The sequence below is a fragment of the Rhinatrema bivittatum genome, chromosome 8, assembly GCF_901001135.1.
Source record: "Rhinatrema bivittatum chromosome 8, aRhiBiv1.1, whole genome shotgun sequence".
Taxonomy (NCBI): Eukaryota; Metazoa; Chordata; class Amphibia; order Gymnophiona; family Rhinatrematidae; genus Rhinatrema; species Rhinatrema bivittatum.
The window spans coordinates 29,979,930-30,002,891 of NC_042622.1; the positions used below are offsets into that span (position 1 = coordinate 29,979,930).

A 22,962-nucleotide genomic window follows, 5' to 3' on the forward strand; every position below is an offset into this window, starting at 1 on the left:
AGGCCCAATATATCTACTAGAAATTAGCACTAAACTTTATAACACATTGTAGCATATTGTACCTTGGTCGAACAATAAGAACATAAGAAAATGCCATACTGGGTCAGACCAAGGGTCCATCAAGCCCAGCATCCTGTTTCCAACAGTGGCCAATCCAGGCCATAAGAACCTGGCAAGTACCCAAAAACTAAGTCTATTCCATGTTACCATTGCTAATGGCAGTGGCTATTCTCTAAGTGAATGGACTTCTCCTCCAAGAACTTATCCAATCCTTTTTTAAACACAGCTATACTAACTGCACTAACCACATCCTCTGGCAACAAATTCCAGAGTTTAATTGTGCGGTGAGTAAAAAAAGAACTTTCTCCGATTAGTTTTAAATGTGCCCCATGCTAACTTCATGGAGTGCCCCCTAGTCTTTCTATTATCCGAAAGAGTAAATAACCAATTCACATCTACCCGTTCTAGACCTCTCAAGATTTTAAACATCTCTATCATATCCCCCCTCAGCCATATCTTCTCCAAGCTGAAAAGTCCTAACCTCTTTACTTTCCTCATAGGGGAGCTGTTCCATGCCCCTTATTATTTTGGTAGCCCTTCTCTGTACCTTCTCCATCGCAATTATATCTTTTTTTTGAGATGCGGCGACCAGAATTGTACACAGTATTCAAGGTGCGGTCACACCATGGAGCGATACAGAGGCATTATGATATTTTCCGTTTTATTCACCATTTCCTTTCTAATAATTCCCAACATTGTTTGCTTTTTTGACTGCTGCAGCACACTGAACCGACAATTCAATGTGTTATCCATTATGACGCCTAGATCTCTTTCTTGGGTTGTAGCACCTAATATGGAATCCAACATTGTGTAATTATAGCATGGGTTATTTTTCCCTATATGCATCACCTTGCACTTATCCACATTAAATTTTATCTGCCATTTGGATGCTCAATTTTCCAGTCTCACAAGGTCCTCCTGCAATTTATCACAATCTGCTTGTGATTTAACTACTCTGAACAATTTTGTGTCATCTGCAAATTTGATTACCTCACTCGTCGTATTTCTTTCCAGATCATTTAGAAATATATTGAACAATAAGGGTCCCAATACAGATCCCTGAGGCACTCCACTGTCCACTCCCTTCCACTGAGAAAATTGTCCATTTAATCCTACTCTGTTTCCTGTCTTTTAGCCAGTTTGCAATCCACGAAAGGACATCACCACCTATCCCATGACTTTTTACTTTTCCTAGAAGCCTCTCATGAGGAACTTTGTCAAACGTCTTCTGAAAATCCAAGTATACTACATCTACCGGTTCACCTTTATCCACATGTTTTATTAACTCCTTCAAAAAAGTGAAGCAGATTTGTGAGGCAAGACTTGCCCTGGGTAAAGCCATGCTGACTTTGTTTCATTAAACCATGCCTTTCTATATGTTCTGTGATTTTGATGTTTAGAACACTTTCCACTATTTTTCCTGGCACTGAAGTCAGGCTAACAAGTCTGTAGTTTCCCGGATCGCCCCTGGAGCCCTTTTTAAATATTTGGGTTACATTTGCTATCCTCCAGTCTTCAGGTACAATGGATAATTTTAATAATAGGTTATAAATTTTTACTAATAGGTCTGAAATTTCATTTTTTAGTTCCTTCAGAACTCTGGGGTGTATACCATCCGGTCCAGGTGATTTGCTACTCTTCAATTTGTCAGTCAGGTCTACCACATCTTCTAGGTTCACCGTGATTTGATTCAGTCCATCTGAATCATTATCCATGAAAACCTTCTCCATTACGGGTACTTCTCCAACATCCTCTTCAGTAAACACCGAAGCAAAGAAATCATTTAATCTTTCTGCGATGGCCTTATCTTCTCTAATTGCCCCTTTAACCCCTCGATCATCTAATGGTCCAACTGACTCCCTCACAGACTTTCTGCTTCGGATATATTTAAAAAAGTTTTTACTGTGAGTTTTTGCCTCTACAGCCAACTTCTTTTCAAATTCTCTCTTAGCCTGTCTTATCAATGTCTTACATTTAACTTGCCAACGTTTATGCTTTATCCTATTTTCTTCTGTTGGATCCTTCCAATTTTTGAATGAAGATCTTTTGGCTAAAATAGCTTCTTTCACCTCCCCTTTTAACCATGCCAGTAATCGTTTTGCCTTCTTTCCACTTTCCTTAGAAAAAAGCAAGATCAAACCAGCAACCAGATTCCCTGGAAGGAAGGGTCCCAGGCTCATAAGAGACCCAGATTAGTTGGATCAATTGTGACCCAGTCAGAAGATCGCTGCTCCAAAAATGAAGAGCAATCCATAGTGGATTCTTGTGAAGAAGGGGAAATAGAACCCACAGCAGATGCAGCAGTCATATTTAAGAAGAAAGATTGCAAAAGTATCCCAATACTAAAACTGGAAGATGATCAGTGAAACAGGAAAGACAAAAGGGTGACCCAATCCTCACAGGAATCAGAAAGCCAGCTAAGGCCTTTCCAGTTCATTCATTGATATGTTATGCTCAAGGCAAAGTGGGATCACTTAAGTGCAGGAGGGCTTTGGAAAAGCAGTATCTAATACAGGATCAGCTGTTTAGGCTGCTCAAGGTAGATGCAGCAGTAATAGCGATCACAAAGAAAAAACCATGGTCCCATTGGAAGAAGGGGTGGTACTGAAGCACCCACTGAACAGAAAAGTAGAGTCTGCATTAAAAGGATACCACATTCGTGGGGGATATGTAGTGTGAAGACACTGAGGGAATGCAGTAGTCAACTCGGAATATTGATTCAGAGACTTCACAGTCCAGTGGCACTGACATCTTACATTTATAATCAGCGGCGTCATTTATAGATGACACTCTATACAGCCTGTTCAGAGCAGTGGCTAGATAAATGTCAATGACAATTATGACTAAGCATCTGCTGTGGTTGAGCAATTGAGCAGTGGATTCAGCCTGGAAGGCTAGATTAAGTAGACTGCCATTCAGGGAGAGACTCTTGTTTGGAGAAGAGCTAGCGAGGCTAGTGAAAGACACTCCCAGAGGACAAAGGCAGAATGATTCCAGAGTAGGTTCAGGGAGACCTTGGTCTGGACTATAAATAATATAGACAGACTAGGTCTGTCAGTTCTCCAAGATCCATGCTAACTGACAGAGTGCAGCCTTTTCCTGGGAGCAGGCTCAACAGCACAGACAAAGACCCACAGTGATGGTGGACAGGGCCACTCCTTGGTCCCAATAATAGGAGGAAAGTTACACCTTTATTACAAGGTGTGGGCCCGTATCACCAGGGACCACGGAGTCCCAGAAGTGATCTGGTAGGGCTATGCCCTGGAATTGAAACTCCAATAAAGGAAGCCTTCATCTTGTCATGCAAGGCTCATAAATAGGAGTGGTCCAGTCAACGATAGATTGCTGTATCTTGAAGTGATAATGGTTGTTCCAATAGAAGAAAAAGGGAAAGGAAGATATTGAATATACTTCATTGTTCCAAAGAAGGGCAGAACATTTCAGCCAGTTCTGCATCTGAAAGGTGCAAACCAGTCATTACAGGTACCCTGCTTTTGGATGGAGTCACGGAGGACCGTGATCATGGTAGTACGGAAAGGAGAGTTCTTGTCTGCTCTAGCTTTGGTGGAGGCCTCCCTCCATGGCTCAGTCGGGAAGCAGTAACAGCATTACTTGCACTTTGCAGTATTGGGAAACCATTACCAATTCCAAGCCCCCCTTTCTGGTCTAACTGTAGCTCCCAGAGCCTTTACAAGGTGAAGATAGCAGCAGCTTTGCACAGAGACAGGAGTAAGGGTACATCCATACCTGGACAACTGACTGACAAGGGCATCTGGCAGCTACCAGGGTCATCCAAATGCTCAATTCCTTTTTTTCTTTTATTTGTAACAAAGATAAGTTACAGTAGTAATTTCTTTTGAATTCCATTTGAACTTTAGTCCTTAGCTTAGGCAGGAGACTAGTGATGCCTTCCCTGCAACTCCAGGCTATATAAGGAGGAACATCAATACAAGACACTTTTTTACGTTCTGCCTCCATCTGCTGGTAGGGGGGACTAATCCCACTTTTCTGGACTGGTCTGTCAGGACTCAAGGAAAGCCAATTAGTATTTATTTATTTATTTAAAAGTTCTTATATACCGCACAAAGGATAAATATATATCCATCTAGGCAGTTTACAAAATGGTCAAGCACATACATAATTTAAGAACAAAAACACAGACAATTTTAAAACAAAAGTTAAATACAATGATACACTCTAACTCTTAAGTGGCCACAGGCATAGCACAGTCATTTCAGAAATAAGACTACATCAAATATTGATTTTATTGTGTATAATATATGTATTCTACTGAGAGAACAAAGGCTCGCTGCATCAGATCCCAGACCTGGTTTGTACTGAGCTAGAACCCCAGAAGGAGCAGGAAGGGCCAAAAACAAGAATTGTTTCTTCAGGGAAGGCTAAACAGAGCAAACAAGAATAGTGTTTGCAGCTGCCTGGGTAGTTTTTCCCAGTTCACTTAACCCAGTCATGACAGCAGCAGTAATCACTTGGCTTTCTTCCAGAATCCTGCAGTTGTAGGCTGTAAGTCCAGGCACCAAGTGTCAACAGCATACGATGGCTGGGACTCTCCTCTGCAGCATCGGTTGTCCGTTAGATTAGAAGACCTGAGCCAGGATTTGAACCCAAGTCCTCTGCAGGGCAGTGTGCAGCACTGCCACTGAGTCATGGGACTGGCCATTAATTCTTCCACTTACTCCCCCCACTTATTTGAGCATCCGTAAACATCAGGTGTTAATGGGGGGAGTATGTTTAAAGTTCAAAACAGTTACTCAGTTTTTATATAATTTTTTTTTAACTTAGAACAGTGTTAAACCTACACAAATATAAAACCAAATCTGTATGACGTAGCCCTAGCAAATTGACATTGGAGGAAAATGAATTGTTAAATATGGACTCCAGTTAGTTTCTATTTTAGTTTTTGGCCATCAGCTACTAGTAGGTTCATACTACCTCCCTGCAGTCCATCATTCTCTTTAAAACTCAAAGCTCTATATTATCGATTGGTTCCCTGATTTGTGTGTGCTTTTTTTTTTTTCATTTTACACCTTGGGTCAGTGTGTGCTCTAATGTACTTTTTTCCTAAGGCTCTTTGGATAAAAGTATCCAGAAATTTCTACTAATATTGCACTTACTAGTGAAGGGGGTAAATATGAACATAAGGATTGTGCACTTTGCAGGTAGAACATAATAGAGAAGACTTATGGCAACAAGAACTATTTAAGGATCCCTTTTTTTCCACCTTGTTGCCTTGATCTTCCATTTTACTGTGTTACATTATAGAAAATGCTGGTATCCTTGTTAGATTTAGTGAATAGTATTTTCTTTTTTCAATATATTGTGTGACCAAAGCCTTCTATCCAAATATAAGTAAAGCAGTTTTGTTTGCTTTCTTTTCCAGGAATCACTGTTGCCGAACATTACTAAAATGCCTGTTAGTAACTTGGCACAAACCAATCCACCTTTCCTAGTGAAGCCATGGAAGCAATGAGGTAACTGCTCGACAACTTTTACAAACCAGTTTCAATGGATACAAAATACAGGGACGACTTATTCAAAAAGTATGTACAGTTTCATGAGTCAAAAGTGGATGCTTCTGAGAACCGACAGCGCTCTATCAGTGATGAATACCTTAGAACTGCAGCTTCAGCCTTACTCAGCCTGCCCAAAATTGATCCCTTTTATAGATTCAGGTTGATTAACTTTTATGAGGTAGCTGAAAACTCCCTAAGATCTCTGAAATCTTCAAGTTTGCGTGCCCTTCACATTGCATTTGGAATGCTGGAGACAGTAGGAATTAACCTCTTCCTTTATCCTTGGAAGAAAGAATTCAGACACATTAAGGTAAGGTTTTATTATTCCTTATTTTCTAGCTGCTTTAAATTAACTGGGCTTCAGACTTCCAGCATGTTTGTACTTGGCCAGCCATTTTTATGGTGTGTGGACAAGGAGGCATCATAAAGCAGTATTTGTTGATGAACATTTATGAGGAAGTCAGAAAGCATGTGTAATAAAACTAGAAGGTTGGTCCACTGAATGATAGCATAAGACTTTTTATGCTTAAGGAAAAGATCAGTAGAGCTGCACACCCTCTTTCATGCAAAGGAGACTTAGCAATTTTCAGGGTTAAAGGAGTGGTTTAGCAGTTTATAATATGAAAATGGGAGTCCTGGAATGCACCATGTCTTAGAGGCATTTTGCTGACTTTTAGGCAGAAATATCAGCCCAGTTCTATGATTAAATGGCACTTAAAGTACTAACAGGCCGATACAGAAAGAAACGTGGGAGAGCGGGCACGCACAGGCCAGTGTCCTGTGCACGCGATACAGTAAATAAAAATATGCTAATTAGGGCCCGCGGTAAAAGGAGCGGCGGCTGTCATTGGGTTTGACAGCAGACGCTCAATTTTGCCAGCGTCTGTTCTCAAACCCGCTGACAGTCACGGGTTTGGAAATCGGACGCCGGCAAAATTGAGCGTCCGGTTTTCGAGCCGTGGACTGATTTTAAATTTTTTTATTTTTAATATCTTAATATCACCATTACTGAATAAGGGGTAAAGCTAGCACGTCGAAAATGCGCGTCCAACCGCGGGTTAACGGTGCGCTCTGCCGGAGCGCACTGTACTGCATCGGCCTGTAAGAGAGTAAAGCTTTTTGTTGGGAGAGCCGTGTACTGCTGCTAACACACCTAATATAAAGTAGTATTGGAAACAGCTATAATGTGTCATATCTTGCTTTTGGGTAGTGGAGGTTGCCACAGTATATGACAAAGGCATGATGTGAAAATGTTAGTGTCCTTAATTTTTTGCTGGGAGCTTTGAAGTATTGAAGAAAAGGTATCTTGCAGTGAAGGTCAGAACTCAAGAACTAAAAAAAAATCAAGAAAATACTTAGATCAACTAAAAAAAAATGGAGAAAAAACCCAACAGATCAACTAAAAGATACAAAACCATTGTCTACATTTACGAAACAGATATCAACAAAGCCAAAAAAAGATTTATATGCTGAAAGAATACACAATTACCAATTTAATTCCAGAGAACTCTTCACTTACATCAAAGAACTTACTCAACATAACAAACCCCCTTTCCCTAAAGACCAGCAATTAATTACATCTGATGATTTCACCACTTTCTTCAGAGACAAAATACTCAACCTCATCATGAACATACCAACAATTTAATGAAGATACTACAACTCTTCCAAACATACCCAATTTAAAATGGTCACTTTTTGATACTTCATCTTTTACTGAAGTTCAAAATATCATCCAAAAAATGAATCCGCATGACATCCAATTGATGCCATCCCAATAAAAATACTCATACTAACCTCCAACATCATCGCTGGGCCAATTGCAAACATAATAAATCTTCATTAAATGAAGGCATTTTCCCTGACAAATTGGAATGTGCTATGATTAAGCCAACGCCCAAGAAATCTCACCTGGATCAATCTGACATCACCAACTACAGACCTATTTCCAATCTCCTTTTCATAGCTAAAATACTTGAGAAAATTGTCAATCAACAACTTTCAGAACATTTAGAAAAACATAACATACTTTTCTCGGCACAGCATGGATTTAGAAACACTGTTAGCACAGAAACTCTTTTAATATCTCTCTCCAACGAAATCTTAAGAGGACTAGATAATGGCCAAAAATTCATCCTCATACTCCTTGATATATCAGCAGCATTTGATACCATAAACCACAAGATCCTACTGAAAAGATTAAAGGAAATCGGTCTATGTGACATCACCATCAATTGGCTCTCTTCAAACCTATCCAACAGGTCATACATAGTAAGAACTAATTACAAAGAATCTAGACCAATATCACTTCCGCATGGAGTTCCTTAAGGATCTTCACTATCATCTACGCTTTTCAACATTTATCTACTATCTCTATGTAAACTACTCTCAGATCTTGAATTATCTCATTACATTTATTTATTTATTTATTTTAGTTTTTTCTATACCGGCATTCGTGAGAGTATCACATCATGCCGGTTTACAATAAACAGTGGGGTGATAAAACGGAACAGTGAACGAGATAATAACATGTGCTAAACACAAAATAATTACAGTTACAATAAAACAGGGAGGCGTACAACTAGGAGCAAGAAGAAGAGATGATAGTAACTTTAACATAGTGTATTAACCTGAAATATGACAAGGTACAATACAAGGGATTATGTGATTTACAATGAATTGTTCAATTCGCATAGTTGCAGTTTATAACATGAGGGTAGAGATCAGAAGTAATGGTTTTCTGGATATTGGTAGTGCTTGGGAGTTGGTTGAAGATTGGTTGTAAGAAGTAAGTTGGTTGCTTGGAAGTTGGTTGTAGGAGGGTAATGAGTTTAATCTGAGTCTGGGAAGGCTTGTTTGAAAAGCCACGTTTTGAGTCTTTTCCTGAATGTTGGGAGGCAGGGTTCCTGTCTTAGCTCCGTTGGGATGGAGTTCCAAAGAAGGGGTCCTACTGTGGAGAGAGCCCTGTCTCTGTAGGTTATGTGTAGGGAGGTTTTGGAATGAGGTACCTGAAGAGAACCTTTATAGTGCTCTCTTATGGGTCTGGAGGATGTATGCTTTTTGAAAGGGATTTGTAGGTTGAGCGGAGTGATTTGTTGGATAGCTTTGTATATTGTGGTGATGGACTTATATAGTATTCTGAAATGGATCTGCAGCCAGTGTAAGTCTTTGAGGATTGGGGAGATGTGATTTCTTCTCCGTGTATTTGTCAGAATTCTGGCTGCCGTATTTTGAACCATCTGAAGAGGTTTAGTATGTGATGATGCTGATGATGTTCAAATTCTTATCCCATTTAATGATAACCTAACTAGTACACTAAACCTTTGGAATACTCAACTCACTGCAATCCAACACTTATTAGTACAAATGGCTCTCACTCTAAACCACAATAAAACAGAAATTCTCTATATATGCAACAAATACTCACCTGTATTTGACCTCCATCTCAACAATTACATAACTGACAAATTATATTCAACATAAGAGACCTAGGAATTAATTTGGACTCTGAACTAAACTTTAAGAAACACATTAACAACATAATAAAAGAAGGATTCTACAAGCTTCAATACTAAAAAGGATCAGACCTCTCCTTCACCATCAAGTTTATTGTACAGCCTTGCCATCCCTCTTATTCTCCAAATTAGATTATCGCAATGCAATTCTCATTGGCTTACCCGCTTCCACTATCAAACCTCTTCAACTTCTACAAAATGCTGCGGCAAGATCAATCAGCAAAAGATCAGATCATATCACCCCAGTTCTCGAAAAACTGCATTGGCTGCCAATCACTTACAGAATTCAATATAAAACTGTATCCCTTATCCATGAAGCCCTATATAACAACGAGACAAAATGGATGGATACGACTTTATTTCAAAGTCCCAAAGAGAAATCTGCACTTCATTAACACTGGTCTCCTTGCAACTATCTCCCCAAAATTAACCCGCCTCAACTCAACAAGAGAACGTGCTTTCTTATTGGCCGGGCCACTTTTATGGAACACCCTCCCTACTAAACTAAGAATTGAGCCATCATCACAAACTTAAAAAAAAAAAAAAAAATTAAAAACATGGCTCTTTGAGAAAGCATACCCATCATAATAAGAAGGATCATCATCACTACTCTATTTAATGTTTGCAAATCATACTTTATTTCCCCTCCTCTTTAATTAATTCTTCCTCTATTTTTTATCTATCTACTCTCTACTATTTATCACAATGTAACCTTTTCTTTTTTAATTTGTTATATGTAAACTGATGTGATGACTTAAGTTGAATGTCGGTATATAAAAAACAAATAAATAAAATACGACAGCAATGCTTACTGGCCTCTAGGGCTCCATGGGGCCCTGGAGGTTCCTGCCAACCAATTGCCTTCCTTAGTCACATGGGGGACAGCAGTGAGAAATGACAATTACATCCAAGTTATTGTGGAGCATACCCTTGGCCACCCCAAAACTGGGGGCTCTGGATTCCACCACTGGCCTTACTTGGTGATGCCCAGGATTGGCCTATGGTCCTCAGCAATCAACCAGCTCAGTGACATACATGACCAACTGAATGCCAGAGGATGGGCAGTCCCAAAACTATTGCCAGCAAGGTGGTGATGCCCCTAGGAGGAACGACTGCACCGGGACTGATCCAGATGACAATCCAGCACAATTTACACAGTCGAGACCCAACTCGCCTGGTAGGCCAGCCACCAAATGCGGTGGTGAATGCATTGTTGGAACCAAGGCTGGTGAGTTATAGGGGAACCTGGGGGGACAGGTTTCTATATTGGAAGGCAGTACAACTGTGTAAGCTGAGGAAAAGAAAAGGAAGAGAGCAGCCACGTCAGACTCTAGTTCAAATAGCTCTTCTGATTCTTCTGACTTGGGACTCCACATCAGACTACAGCCCTAGTGGACAACCAAGAGAGTCGGTTGAGGAATCCAGGGCTCCGCCAGCGCTAACAACGATGTTGCAATTATAGGCGAGCATCCCAAAAGCCTTGCGAAAAAAGATCAGAAAGTGTGAATACATCGACACATTACGAATCTTGTAAGAGTGAAGGAAGAGGAATGACAAGAAAAAGGATAAGAGGGATAGGACACAGTGTGCAACCAAAACCGTGCTTCGGAATATTAATTGGACAAGCTTTTCTGAGGATGAATATCAGTCGAGAGGAAGACCCCTCACAGTATGGCCCCATGCTGAGTTATGCTGTCACCATTTTGGAAACATACAAGGAGTATGATGTCTGGGCATGATTGAACTACGGCGAGCGATTCCTTGACAAGATGGAGGAAAATTGCTTTGTCATGGGACACTTAATATATAGAATTATGGTTTAAAGTAGATGACCAATAAGATGAGCGATGCAGGAGCCAGAGGTAGGGCAGCTATGAAAGCCAGTCACCAAACTACTGTGAGCACCACTAACACAAGCACTAACTATTGGAGATATAAGTCCTTGTGCAGCTTTCAAGAATGCAAATTCTGATATGTATGTTCCATTTGCAGGTGCAGGGAATAATCTCAAAGCAAAATAAATCCTCCAAATTTAACAAAGCCACATCTCTGATAAATTTACATGCAATGTTATGGTAGGCCGAACGATATCCTAGACACAATACAGCATTCAAAATCATGGGCTGTTTCCGGACAAGTTTTGTTATACCCTACCAAGGAGAGATCACAGACATTGATGCCAATAACACATCTGCGGTGCAACATCAAGACATAGCCCAACAAAAACGTGCAGATCCCCAGAGGCAGGCAGAGCTCCGGAGTCTCATTACATGGCTGAGATAATGGTGCAGGGAAGAAGGATTCAGTTTTGTAAGAAACTGGACAGCCTTTTGAGGAAGGGGGAGACTTTTCCAAAAGGACAGGCACCACCTTAACCAAAATAGCTCCAGTAGCCTGGTTCCAACTTTCAAAAAGGAGATAGAACAGTTTTTAAACTAGAACAAGGGGGAAAGCAGACAGTCGCTCAACAGTGCATGATTCAAAGGAATGTATCTTTGAAGGATACTAATCAGAATTAGGGCATCCCAACAGAGAGGTTCCAATAAAAGCAAAAGTAGCCCATGTGCCTATACGTAAAGAATCACCTAAGTTAAATAATTCCAAATTATCCATATCAACTCAAAAGAAGGTTCTTAATATCTTATCTGTTATTTGTAAGGGCTCTGCCCAATGGTTTTTTGTTCACTGTAAACCGATGCGATGTGCGAACGGTCATCGGTATAAAAGAAACGTTAGATAGATAGATAAATAAATAAATAATACAAATAAAAAATGCACTTTGAAATGTCTGTGTGCCAGAAGTCTAAGAAGTAAGATGGGAGAGTTAGAATGTATAGCAGTGAATTATGAGATAAACATAATTGGCATCTCGGAGACCTGGTGGAAGGAAGATAACCAATTGGACAGTACTATATCAGGGTACAAATGTTAGGGAGGATCAGCATGTTGGGGGTGTAGCAATTTATTTGGGAGGGTATAGAGTCGAACAGGATAAAGATCAAATAAGAGACTAAATGTTCAGAATCTATATTGGTGGAAATCACATGTGTATTGGGTAAGAGTATACTCCTATCACTATACTATCGTCCACCTGACCAACATGCTAAGAGAGATCAGGGAATCTAACCAATTTGACAGTGCAGTAATAATGGGAGATTCAGTAACCCCAATATTGACTGGGTAAATGTAACATCAGGACATGCTAGAGACACAAAATTCCTGGATGGAATAAACTGCTTCATGGAGCAATTGGTTCAGGAGCCAACGAGAGAGGGAGCTATTTTAGATTTAATTCTTAGTGGAATGCAAGATTTGGTGAGAGGTAACTGTGTGGTGGGGCCACTTGGCAACAGTAATCATAACATGATTGAATTTGAGCTAATGACTGGAAGGGGGACAATATGTAAATCTACAGCTCTAGCACTAACTTTTGGGAAACTTTGATAAAATGAGGAAAATAGAAAAAAAACTGAAAGATGCAGCTGCAAAGGTTAAAAGTGTACAACAGGCATGGACATTGTTTAAAAATACAATCTTAGAACCACAGTCCAGATGTATTCCATGCATTAAAGGTGGGAGGAAGGGTTCAAAAAAGGTTTGGATAAGTTCTTGGAGGAGAAGTCCATTAACGGCTATTAATCAAGTTTAGTTAGAGAATAGCCACTGCTATTAATTGCATCAGTAGCATGGGATCTTCTTTTAGTTTGGGTAATTGCCATTGTGGCCTGGTTTGGCCTCTGTTGGAAACAGGATGCTGGGCTTGATGGACCCTTGGTCTGACCCAGCATGGAAATTTCTTATGTTCTTATATTCTTAAGGCAAAATGATTACATAATGGTTAAAAGGTGAGGTGAAAGAGGCTATTTTATCCAAAAAAAATATTCAAAAATTGGAAGAGGGATCCATCTGAAGAAAATAAAAAGCATAAGTATTGTCAAGTTAAGTGTAAAACATTGATAAGGCAGCATAAGAGAGAATTTGAATTGAAGTTGGCCCTAGAGGGAGTCGATTGGACAGTTAGATGACTGAGCTGTTAAAGAGGCTCTTAGGGAAGATAAGGCCATTGCAGAAAAATTAAATTAGTTCTTTGCTTCTGTATTTACTAATGAGGATGTTGGAGAGATGCCGGTTCTGGAGATGGTTTTTAAGGGTGGTGATTCAGATGGGTACTTGCCAGGTTCTTATGGCCTGGATTGGCCACTGTTGGAAACAGGATGCTGGGCTTGATGGATCCTTGGTCTGACCCAGTATGGCATTTTCTTATGTTCTTATGAACTGAACCAAATCATTATGAACCTGGAAGATGTAGTAGGCCAGATTGACAAACTAAAGAGTAGCAAATCACCTGGACCAGATGGTATATGCACCCCAGGGTTCTGAAGGAACTAAAAAATGAAATTTCAGATCTATTAGTTTAAAATTTGTAGCTTTATCATTAAAATAGTCCTCCTGAAGACTTGGAGGGTGGCCAGTGTAATCCCAATATTTTAAAAAGGACTCCAGGGACAATCCAGGAAACTATAGATCAGTGAGCCTGGCTTCAGTGCCAGGAAAAGTAGTGGAAACTATTCTAAATATCAAATGGTTTAATGGAACACAGCATGGATTTACCCAAGGTAAGTCGTGGCTCACAAATCTGCTTCACTTTTTTGAAGGGGTTAATAAACATGTAGATAAAGGTGAGCCAGTAGATGTAGTGTATTTGGATTTTCAGAAAGCGTTTGACACAGTCCCTATTGAGAGGCTTCTAAGGAAACTAAAAAGTCATGGGATAGGAGGCGGTGTCCTTTCGTGGATTACAAACTGGTTAAAAGACAGGAAACAGAGTAGAATTAAACAATTTTCTCAGTGGAAAAGGGTAAACAGTGGAGTGCCTCAGGGATCTGTACTTGGACTGGTGCTTTTCAATATATTTATAAATGATCTGGAAGGGAATATGACAAGTGAGGTAATCAAATTTGCAGATACAAAATTATTCATAGTAGTTAAATCACCACAAGCGGATTGTGATAAATTGCAGGAGGATCTCGTGAAACTGGAAGATTGGGCATCCAAATGGCAGATGAAATTTAATGTGGACAAGCGCACGGTGAAGCATATAGGGTGAAGCATGCTGTTTCACGATAGGTTCCATATTAGGAGCTACCACCCAGGAAAAATGATCTAGGCATCATAGTAAATAATACATTGAAATCATCGACTGTGTGCTGCAGCAGTCAAAAAGGCAAACAATGTTAGGAATTATTAGGAAGGGTATGGTGAATAAAATGGAAATTGTCATAATGCCTCTGTATCGCTTCATGGTGAGACCGCACCTTGAGTACTATGTAGAATTCTGGTCTCCGCATCTTAGATAAGATATAGTTGTGATGGAGAAGGTACAAAGAAGGGCAACCAAAATGATAAAGGAGATGGAACAACTCTCCTATGAAGAAAGGCTAAAGAGGTTAGGGCTGTTCAGCTTGGAGAAGAGATGGCTGAGGGGGAATATGATAGAGGTCTTTAAAAATTATAAGAGGTCTAGAATGGGTAGATGTGAATCTGTTATTTTATTCTTCCAGATAATAGAAGGACTTGGGGGCATTCTGTGAAGTTAGCAAGTAGCACATTTAAAACTAATTGGAGAAAATTATTTTTCACTCAACGCACAATTAAGCTCTGGAATTTGTTGCTAGAGGATGTGGTTAGTGCAGTTAGTGTGGCTGGGTTTAAAAAAGGTTTGGATAAGTTCTTGGAGAAGTCCATTAACTGCTATTAATCAAGTTTAGTTAGGAAGTAGCCACTGCTATTACTGGCATCAGTAGCATGGGATCTAATTAGTGTTTTGGTACTTTCCAAGTTCTTGTGGCCTCAATGGGCTACTGTCGGAAACAGGATGCTGGGCTTGATGGACCCTTGGTATGACCCAGTATGGCAATTTATGTGATGGAGCTGAACAGAATGGTGGGGATATTCCAAGAACCTCTGTTTGAATAGATGATGCTTTCCCCCATTAGCGGTCATTCCAAAGAAACAACCCGGAAAATTCAGGATCTCATAGAATCTCTTCTACCCAACAGAGGCTTCCGTAAACAAGTTGACAATTGAGGAATGCATGGTTCAATATGTCTTGACAGTGCCACATTCACATTCCTTACTGAGGGAATGTGGATGGAGTGCTCTGATGGCCAAGATGGATATTGTCTACATTTCTGCTTATTCCCAATTCACCCTGACAGCTTCCCATTGTTAGGTTTCAAATTTCACAGCCAATACTACTTCAACAAATATATCCCAATGTGCTATTCCAGCTCGTGCTTCGAGTTGTTTAGCTCCTTCATTCACTGGGTCGTAGCACAGAGACTGGCATTAACATCATCAACTACCTAGATTTTTTATTTGTGGGACCAGCCGATTCTGAATCTTGCTCCAGATTGCTACAAGAATTTCACAATGTGGCCAGTGAATTTGGGATACTGGTGGCACATGAGAAAACGGAGGACCGCACCACTATGATACATTTCTTAGAGATTGAACTTGACTCTGACACAATGTCAAAATTGCTGGAAGAAAAATTGCCCAAGCTGAGGTCAATGAGATGTACTGCCCTGAGTACCGAAAAAGTCACCTTGAATCAACATCCAATTCCTGATGGGTACACTGAACTTTGCATGCTGGGTGATACCAATGGGAAGAGTGTTCCTAAATAGTCTAGCAGCAGCAACATGCGCAACCAGACCGCAACACTTTATACGGATGACAAGACTTATGAAGTATGATCTTGTCATATGGGTGATATTCCTGGACGAATATATTGGTGTTTCATGGCAGGGACCTGGACATACCCTCTAATGCTTCAGGCGGATGGGGATATAGAGCATACTACTAGGCTTCGTGGTGTGTCGCGCCTTGGCCCATGTCATGGGTCAAAGCAGAACTAACCCGTAACATCACATTCCTTGAGCTATTCTCCATAATGGTGGTGCTTGCAGTATGGGAAGGTAAGTTGTGTAACAAATATATAATAATCTGGTGTGACAAGTCAGCCAGATGCCCCAAGGATGTAGATTTATTGAGGCAGATTATGTTAATGGCATTGAAACGTAATACTACAATACGTGCATGCCGTGTTCCAGGATTAAGAACAATATTGCTGAATTCCCTGTCTCAAGCTAAATGGGATTTGATCTGTATGCAGGTTCCGGGTGCAGAGGGGATGGCAGTGCTGTGGCACCTGTGAAGATTGGAATGCAACCACCAAAGACCTTGCCTAGAGATCTGTAGGACCAGCTACTTGGGCAGCCTGTCATAGGGGATATGAACTTTAATATAAATTTCTGACCAGCTATGGTTGGGTCCTGGGTTCAGTCCCAGAGGACCTAATTGTTTGTTACGTAGCAGACACAAAATATTCTGGATTATCCAGGGACTTTGTGACTAATCATTTGGCCAGTTTTGCTACCTTTACGAAGGTGAATTGTTTGGGTGAACCAATTAAAAGTTTCATAGTGGGGGTTTTTAAAATGGGGTGGGCCAGGAAAGCTGGAATTTCTAACGACTGATGCTCCATGACACACGATGTAGTGATTTCAGTTGTGGCACACGTCTGTATGTGAATCAGAATTTAAAACCATACTGTTCCGGATTGCATTTTCCCTTGCATTCTTTGGCGCGCTGTGTGTGAGTGAGCTGGTGGCAGGGTCCAAGATACTCTGGCCATAATGGGTTACTGTTCAAAAGTGTGGAGATCATTGATCAAGTGGTGTACATTAACATTCACAGGTCAAAGACAGACCAAGTGGTGCAAGGTTCAACCTTCTCTTCCTGAAAAGGATTGAATCCCTCGTCACTTGTTCAGTTGAGAACCTGTGAGCATATTTAGCCAGGCATCCCATTGAAGACATAAATCTATTTAACCATGATAGGGTTCTGCTCACTCAATATCAAGTCACTGCAATCTTCAGAGCAGTATTGTCTAAAATAGGTTTTAACGCAAAGGAATTCAGCATGTGTTCTTTTAGAATAGAGGCAACTACTAGCGCGGAGCAGGTAGGACTTCGCATGGAAACTATTTAGATAATTGGGAGATGGAGATCGGCCACAGTTAAGTCATATGTCAGATTGGACTTAGCTTGAGCGTATAACCTTGTCAAATGATTTCCTTTCTAGATTTTACCCCACAAGCGAAGGAGGATTTAGATTGTGGGACACTTCTTTCATGCATTGGGTTGCACAGAGGGCACAGGACCAGCCATATAGTTCCCACTTATGTCTCGCTCCATAAGGTGTACACATTTCATGGTTTGGCTGCCACGGCATGCAATGAGTAACTGCTACTTTTACTCTGTGTGTGTGTGTGTGTAAAAAAAAAAGTGGCAGTGCCGAAGCCTTAATTATTCACCTGGGGGGGAATGACTTGGGAGAATTGCACCATATCACTGTATAAAAACTGATATGGTGCAATTTGCAAATGTCAGACTATTTTCTTGTGGTCTGATGATATCCCATGGATTAAATGGTCAGACACAAAATTGTGGAAGTGGAGTCACAAGAAATTGAATTGTAAAGTTGGTTTATGGATTGGCAAGCTGGGGGGAGGGGGATGAGTGGGCTAACAGTCGGTGCAAAGGTTTTAACAGACTTGATTGCATTCATTTATCAGACATTGTGTACAATTTATTCAGTAATGCTCTGCAAGAAGCTGTGGAGGTCGCCCTACTAGTTATATGAGAATTCTATTAGAAATGTTTAATAGGGCATGGAGTGGGCATGAGGCAAGTCTGGCAGGGTACCCGAGCCAGTGGATAATGGTTATTGGGGGAGACATTTTACATTGGATTTATGGCCATGGCTTTGGCCAAATAACTGCCCAGCCTTAATTCGATTTGGGCCTTCATGCCCGGTCGGGCAGCTAGAGGCAGGGTAATGCCTGTAATGGGCCCCCTTGCTGGACAATGCAGCGGGGGGCTGGTACGAAACATCACCACCTTGCTGGGATCCATGGCAGATGGTAAAGAGTGGAAACTCTGTGATTGGTCAAGGTATACGGCTCAGGTACCATTGGTTAGCAATTGTTTCCGTTGAAAATGTTATAATAAAGCCAGCTGCGGCCTTTATACCCAAGAACCAAGGCATGGTCTAACTGATGTGCCTGTTTTCTGCTGAGTGGGGAGAGGTAAAAGGCAATGCTATCATAGTGGCTGCCCGGGCTAGAAAGTTCACTTTCTGGTATTTTCATAGTCGCAGGTATGAATATATCTGGCATTTGTAAATTTGGTTTGGTGTGTTTTTTAGCTACGTACTTGGAGTCCAGGGGTTTACTAAATAGATCAAGCTCTTATCTCATTTTTAAGTGGTGTTCAGTTTTAAAAGCTTAGCTAGAGATACTTTCAGCAGATCTTACATTTATTTTGAGGGCTTGTTTGAGATTTTCTTCTGCAAGTAGCACAGAACATGCCTATTAAAAAAAAAAATAAAAAAAATAAAAAAAAATAAAAGTTTAATTATACTAGTTCAAATATAGCAGAAATAGTGTGTAAAAAGGTTTGTTAAAGATTTGACAGTGATTTTTTTTTTTTTTTCAGACATACACAGGACCATTTGTTTATTATGTAAAATCTGCATTAACTGACGAGGACATCAGGCAAATCTTGAACTATATGGGATATATTCAAGAATTGGGGACCATCTATAAGCTTAAAGACATGGTTGATACTGCCCAAGTGAAATGGATTTCATTTGAACTTTTCTTGGCAAGAGTTGAATGTGAACTGCTACTTGAAATCCATTTGCAAGTGAAAGATAAGGGGTATTTGGAATTTGATGTAATACATGAGAGAAAGAATAGCAATGAAGATGTTCGAGGGTGCAGTGATGAGCTGAAGAGGCGTGCAGAGTGCAAAGAAAATTTGAATGTGTCCATGACAAGAATGGTACTTCAGAAATCGGCTAGTGAAAGGGCCTCTAAAGACTATTTCAAACCAAAAGTAACCAAACTTTCTAAATCTGTTGACACATATGACAGCTACTGGGAAAACAAGAATAAACCTCAGTTGATTACGTCTTTGAGTCTTCGGAAAGAGCCAGTTCTGGTTGATTCAGAAGATGACATCAAAGATGAAATCATTCGTCCATCACCTTCTCTTCTTACCATATCAAGTTCTCCCCATGGGTGTTCTGACGAATTTTTGCACATTTCATCCAATCCAAATGGAGTGCTACGAACAAACCCCAACCACAGTCACTTTTCTGCTCAAGAAGATTTAGATTTATATACAGATCCCGACTCTAGAAGCATGTTAAATTTTAAAAGACAGGAACCCGTGAAATCTGATGTGTGGCTGTTAAAGCATGATGTCAGTCCAACTTACTATAAGCGTACGCATCCAGCCAAAGAGACCACGTCCATGAAGTGCCAAAGTTGTGGTGTATTCTCTGGCACCTCTGTTTGCCAGAAGTGCGAGATTCTATTTTTAAGACCAGACTATCCATCAGTCAAGCAGAGTATCTTGTCGGTGAAAACACCTATTCAGAATGATGGTTTGGCCTCGGGGCCTGTGTTGCGTGAGAAATCGTATGCCCCGCAAGCTGCAGGTCAAGATAGGGTTTCCTATCTGAATACGAAAATAAAAGCGGCACCATTGCGCTGTGGCTTTTGTAACAGACCTGGAGCCTCAAACACGTGCACGGTCTGTTCAAAAGTCTCTTGCGATGCTTGCATCGCTGCATACTGTCATGACTATTGTGGCAGAAAAAGTGACTATCATAAGTTCACACCCAACAATCAGCTAAACTATAAATCAAACTCATTTTCCCACCTTGTATATAGGTAGATTTTTCAGTTTCATATTGGAAAAAAAAAAAGGGCTAAAGTGAGGGGAAAAAAAACCTTTCTGACATCACTGGAAATATTAAACTGACCTCTGAAACAGATGTGCCACACTATTGGTATGCATTTTGACTAACGGGGTGTCAGTGGGTTCGCAATGATGCTGACTGGCTCATGCTGCTACGGTTTGCTACAATAATTATTGGAAGGAACGTTCGGTTTAAAATTGATAGCCACACAGAATAGAACTATCCCTACTACATGTGTAAATGCCAAGCTGCCTGCATTTCAGCCACATCCTTGACTGAAGATAGTCCAAGTGTGTAAATAGCATGGGAAACAATCACACTCTCTAAAGGAATGGAACCCATGCTTTAGCCTTAGACTTGAAATGTCATTTGTTTGGTTTTTTTTTTTTCCACGTAGCACTAAAAGTTCTCCAGGGAGCAGGAAGCATCGTACAACCAGTTGAGCACTTTTGTTTTAAAGAAATATCAATTATGGTTTGTGCCAAAACAACCCATGTTTCTGATTGCTCTGTCTCTGGAATATTATCATTCGGTTAATATGAATATGTAGATTAGCCTTTTGAACCTAGCCGCTCCATTTCTTTTCAGAGTGAGACTGAATCAGTTCCATTCTGGACTTGAATGTTATGATTATCCGAGGGGGGAGAGAATTATGTATTTTTCTTTTCCAGTTTGGCAGTTTTATTTTTTCATTTCTTTATGTAGACTGAACACATCTACCTAAAGTTATAAAGTAAGACGGTCAACACAGCAGTAGGAAGTTTTTAAAATTACTATCAGTTTTCATAGCAGGTGTGAAGGTCAGTGTATACATAAAAATTAGCAAAGCACTGTCTTGTAGCATATTAGTGGCAAGGATTTCTCCTGTTCATAGATGATTACTGATCCCAGATTTTTATGCACATGTCTACTTTCATTTTGCTACATTTTTTCCCCTAGATCCTAATTTCTAGCCTGTACTCTTCAGTCTGAATGGCATAGTAACAGCTTTATTCCTTGCTACTGTTGCAGACACAGCATCCTAATCATACGATTGTATGGTGACGTCTCAAATTATACTGCACATGGTTGTCATTTTAAACAAGTAAAATAATGCTTAAATGACATTACTTGTATTGCATCATCTTATGTACTATAAATAAATGATATAAGAACAATACAAATTTTATTTTTAATAAATTTGAGTATATTCTGTGCTTAAAAGCTGTAAAGCAAATAGATGTAACTTTTCAAATGTTTCTTTATCTGAGCTTTGAAATTTTCTATTTAATTGAGGACCCTAATTTGATTGACCAAATTTAACTTTTCCAATACATAAAGGCAAAACAGTCATATGGGATTTGATTTTGCCATGTTTTTTGTTTGCTTGCTGTGGAGTCAGATTATGAAAATGCCTTTCATACCAGAATATCTTCTTACCTCTTTATTCAGACTAAAACCCTAAATCAGTTGATTGACTTGGCTGATTCTGGTCTTCTAATGCTTAAAAACATGATTCAAAGCTTAATGTTTAGATTTAAATTAGACCCTCCCTAAATAGGAACATCATAGCTTCACAGCCGCTGCGGCAGGGAAACGTAGCGAACTGGAGCATGGAAACCTTGAGATTTCAAGATGCCAGATGAACAAATCCTTTAGGCTTAGCCTTAAAGTAAACCTCTTATATTAAATTTATTTTTATTTTTTTTTAAGTTTTATGATATATTTCCAATCGGCTACATCTATGTGGTTCTAAAGCACCGTTTGCATAGTGATCCCTCTATGGCACTGCACTGTTATGGCCAGCAGGAAACTCTTGAGGACCCAGTCTATTTAGCTCCGGAAATATAAAGTTAAATACATTTTTTCTTTAATTTTAAAATTAGTCTGAATTCCTAAGTATCCATAGCACTGTACACGTGTGAGGGAGCATCGAGCAATTTTCAAACAGGACAATTGGAAATGTTGCTTTGGCGAGAGAACTGACTTATAAAAGTCAGACCTGTGTAACAGCTTGCCAAGTTTGACCTTTTGAAATTCAATATATTGAGTAACATTTACAAAAAGCTTTCATGAAAATGTACAGAAATGGGTGACTTAGTTTTGCACTTCGTCACATGCTGGGAATGTTCTACTTGTGACATCTTAGGCCAATGGTCAGTTCAACGCCAGAGATGGTCCTTTGTAATGGTTAAATATGAATAAGAAACAGAGCATCACTTTTTAGCTGTAACTGATTTTTTGCATTTGTATAAAGACAGTTCAAATTCTTTATAATAGAAAAACAAGATATAGGTTTCACGAGCAAATGGCTTATTTTAATACCATCACCCCACTGTATCTACTGCTCGGTATTTTACAGAAACACACGACCTTGTTGACTTTACAATTTTTGGGTAGATTTGCCTTTGATCAAGAGTGTCAAAATCAAATGTGGCTTTTTATTATCTTAGAATACATGTAGATATACCGTATGTATATAATGCTGACGAACATTTTATTAAAGTCTGTACGGTGGTTCTATTTTTGGTGTTTTGATTTCATTTTGTTCTGAAATCTTATGTCTGTTTTTTGCTGTTATACTGGTACACAGTATATATTCTGGTTAACATGTCTCATTTCCTTATTGCTACTTGCAGCACTACAGTAACTTAAGTAATAAAATGTGATGCCACGTAATTTGTACAGTGAATATAGGAGGGACGACTATTTTGCTTTACAAAAGTCCTGTGTATATATTTGCCATGGAATACTGTAGTATGAAATGTGATAACTTGCAAGTGACAACACGCTATTTTTCTTTTGTGCATACCCTGTATGAGATTGCTGTGATTGAGACAGTAAAATATATATATACATATGTACTAATTTAAAATGCAAATGTTGTGTATCTGGTTTCCATCAAGAGATCTTGGTCATATATTTGAGCGTTTTCAATGCCTACAAAATATATATATATAAATATATATATATTCTAAAAATAAAGGACACTTTCCAAGAAGATGAACTGGTAAATGCCGTTCTTATTTTTTCTAAAG

The 22,962-nt window shown here is 39.7% G+C and overlaps 1 protein-coding gene across 6 annotated transcripts in view; it reads left to right on the forward strand.

Annotated features, from left to right (window-relative positions):
• The window catches only part of SPATA2 (spermatogenesis associated 2), a 45,747-nt gene extending 23,298 nt beyond the window's left edge, over nt 1–22,449 (forward strand). For all 6 annotated transcript variants that reach the window (XM_029612585.1, XM_029612580.1, XM_029612581.1 and 3 more), the window contains 2 exons: nt 5,462–5,904; nt 18,673–22,449. In XM_029612585.1, coding sequence (XP_029468445.1) covers nt 5,587–5,904; nt 18,673–19,920 — 1,566 coding nt within the window. In that variant the 5' untranslated portion in view covers nt 5,462–5,586 and the 3' untranslated portion in view covers nt 19,921–22,449. The remainder of the gene's footprint in view (nt 1–5,461; nt 5,905–18,672) is intronic.
• Nucleotides 22,450–22,962: the final 513 nt, after the last annotated feature.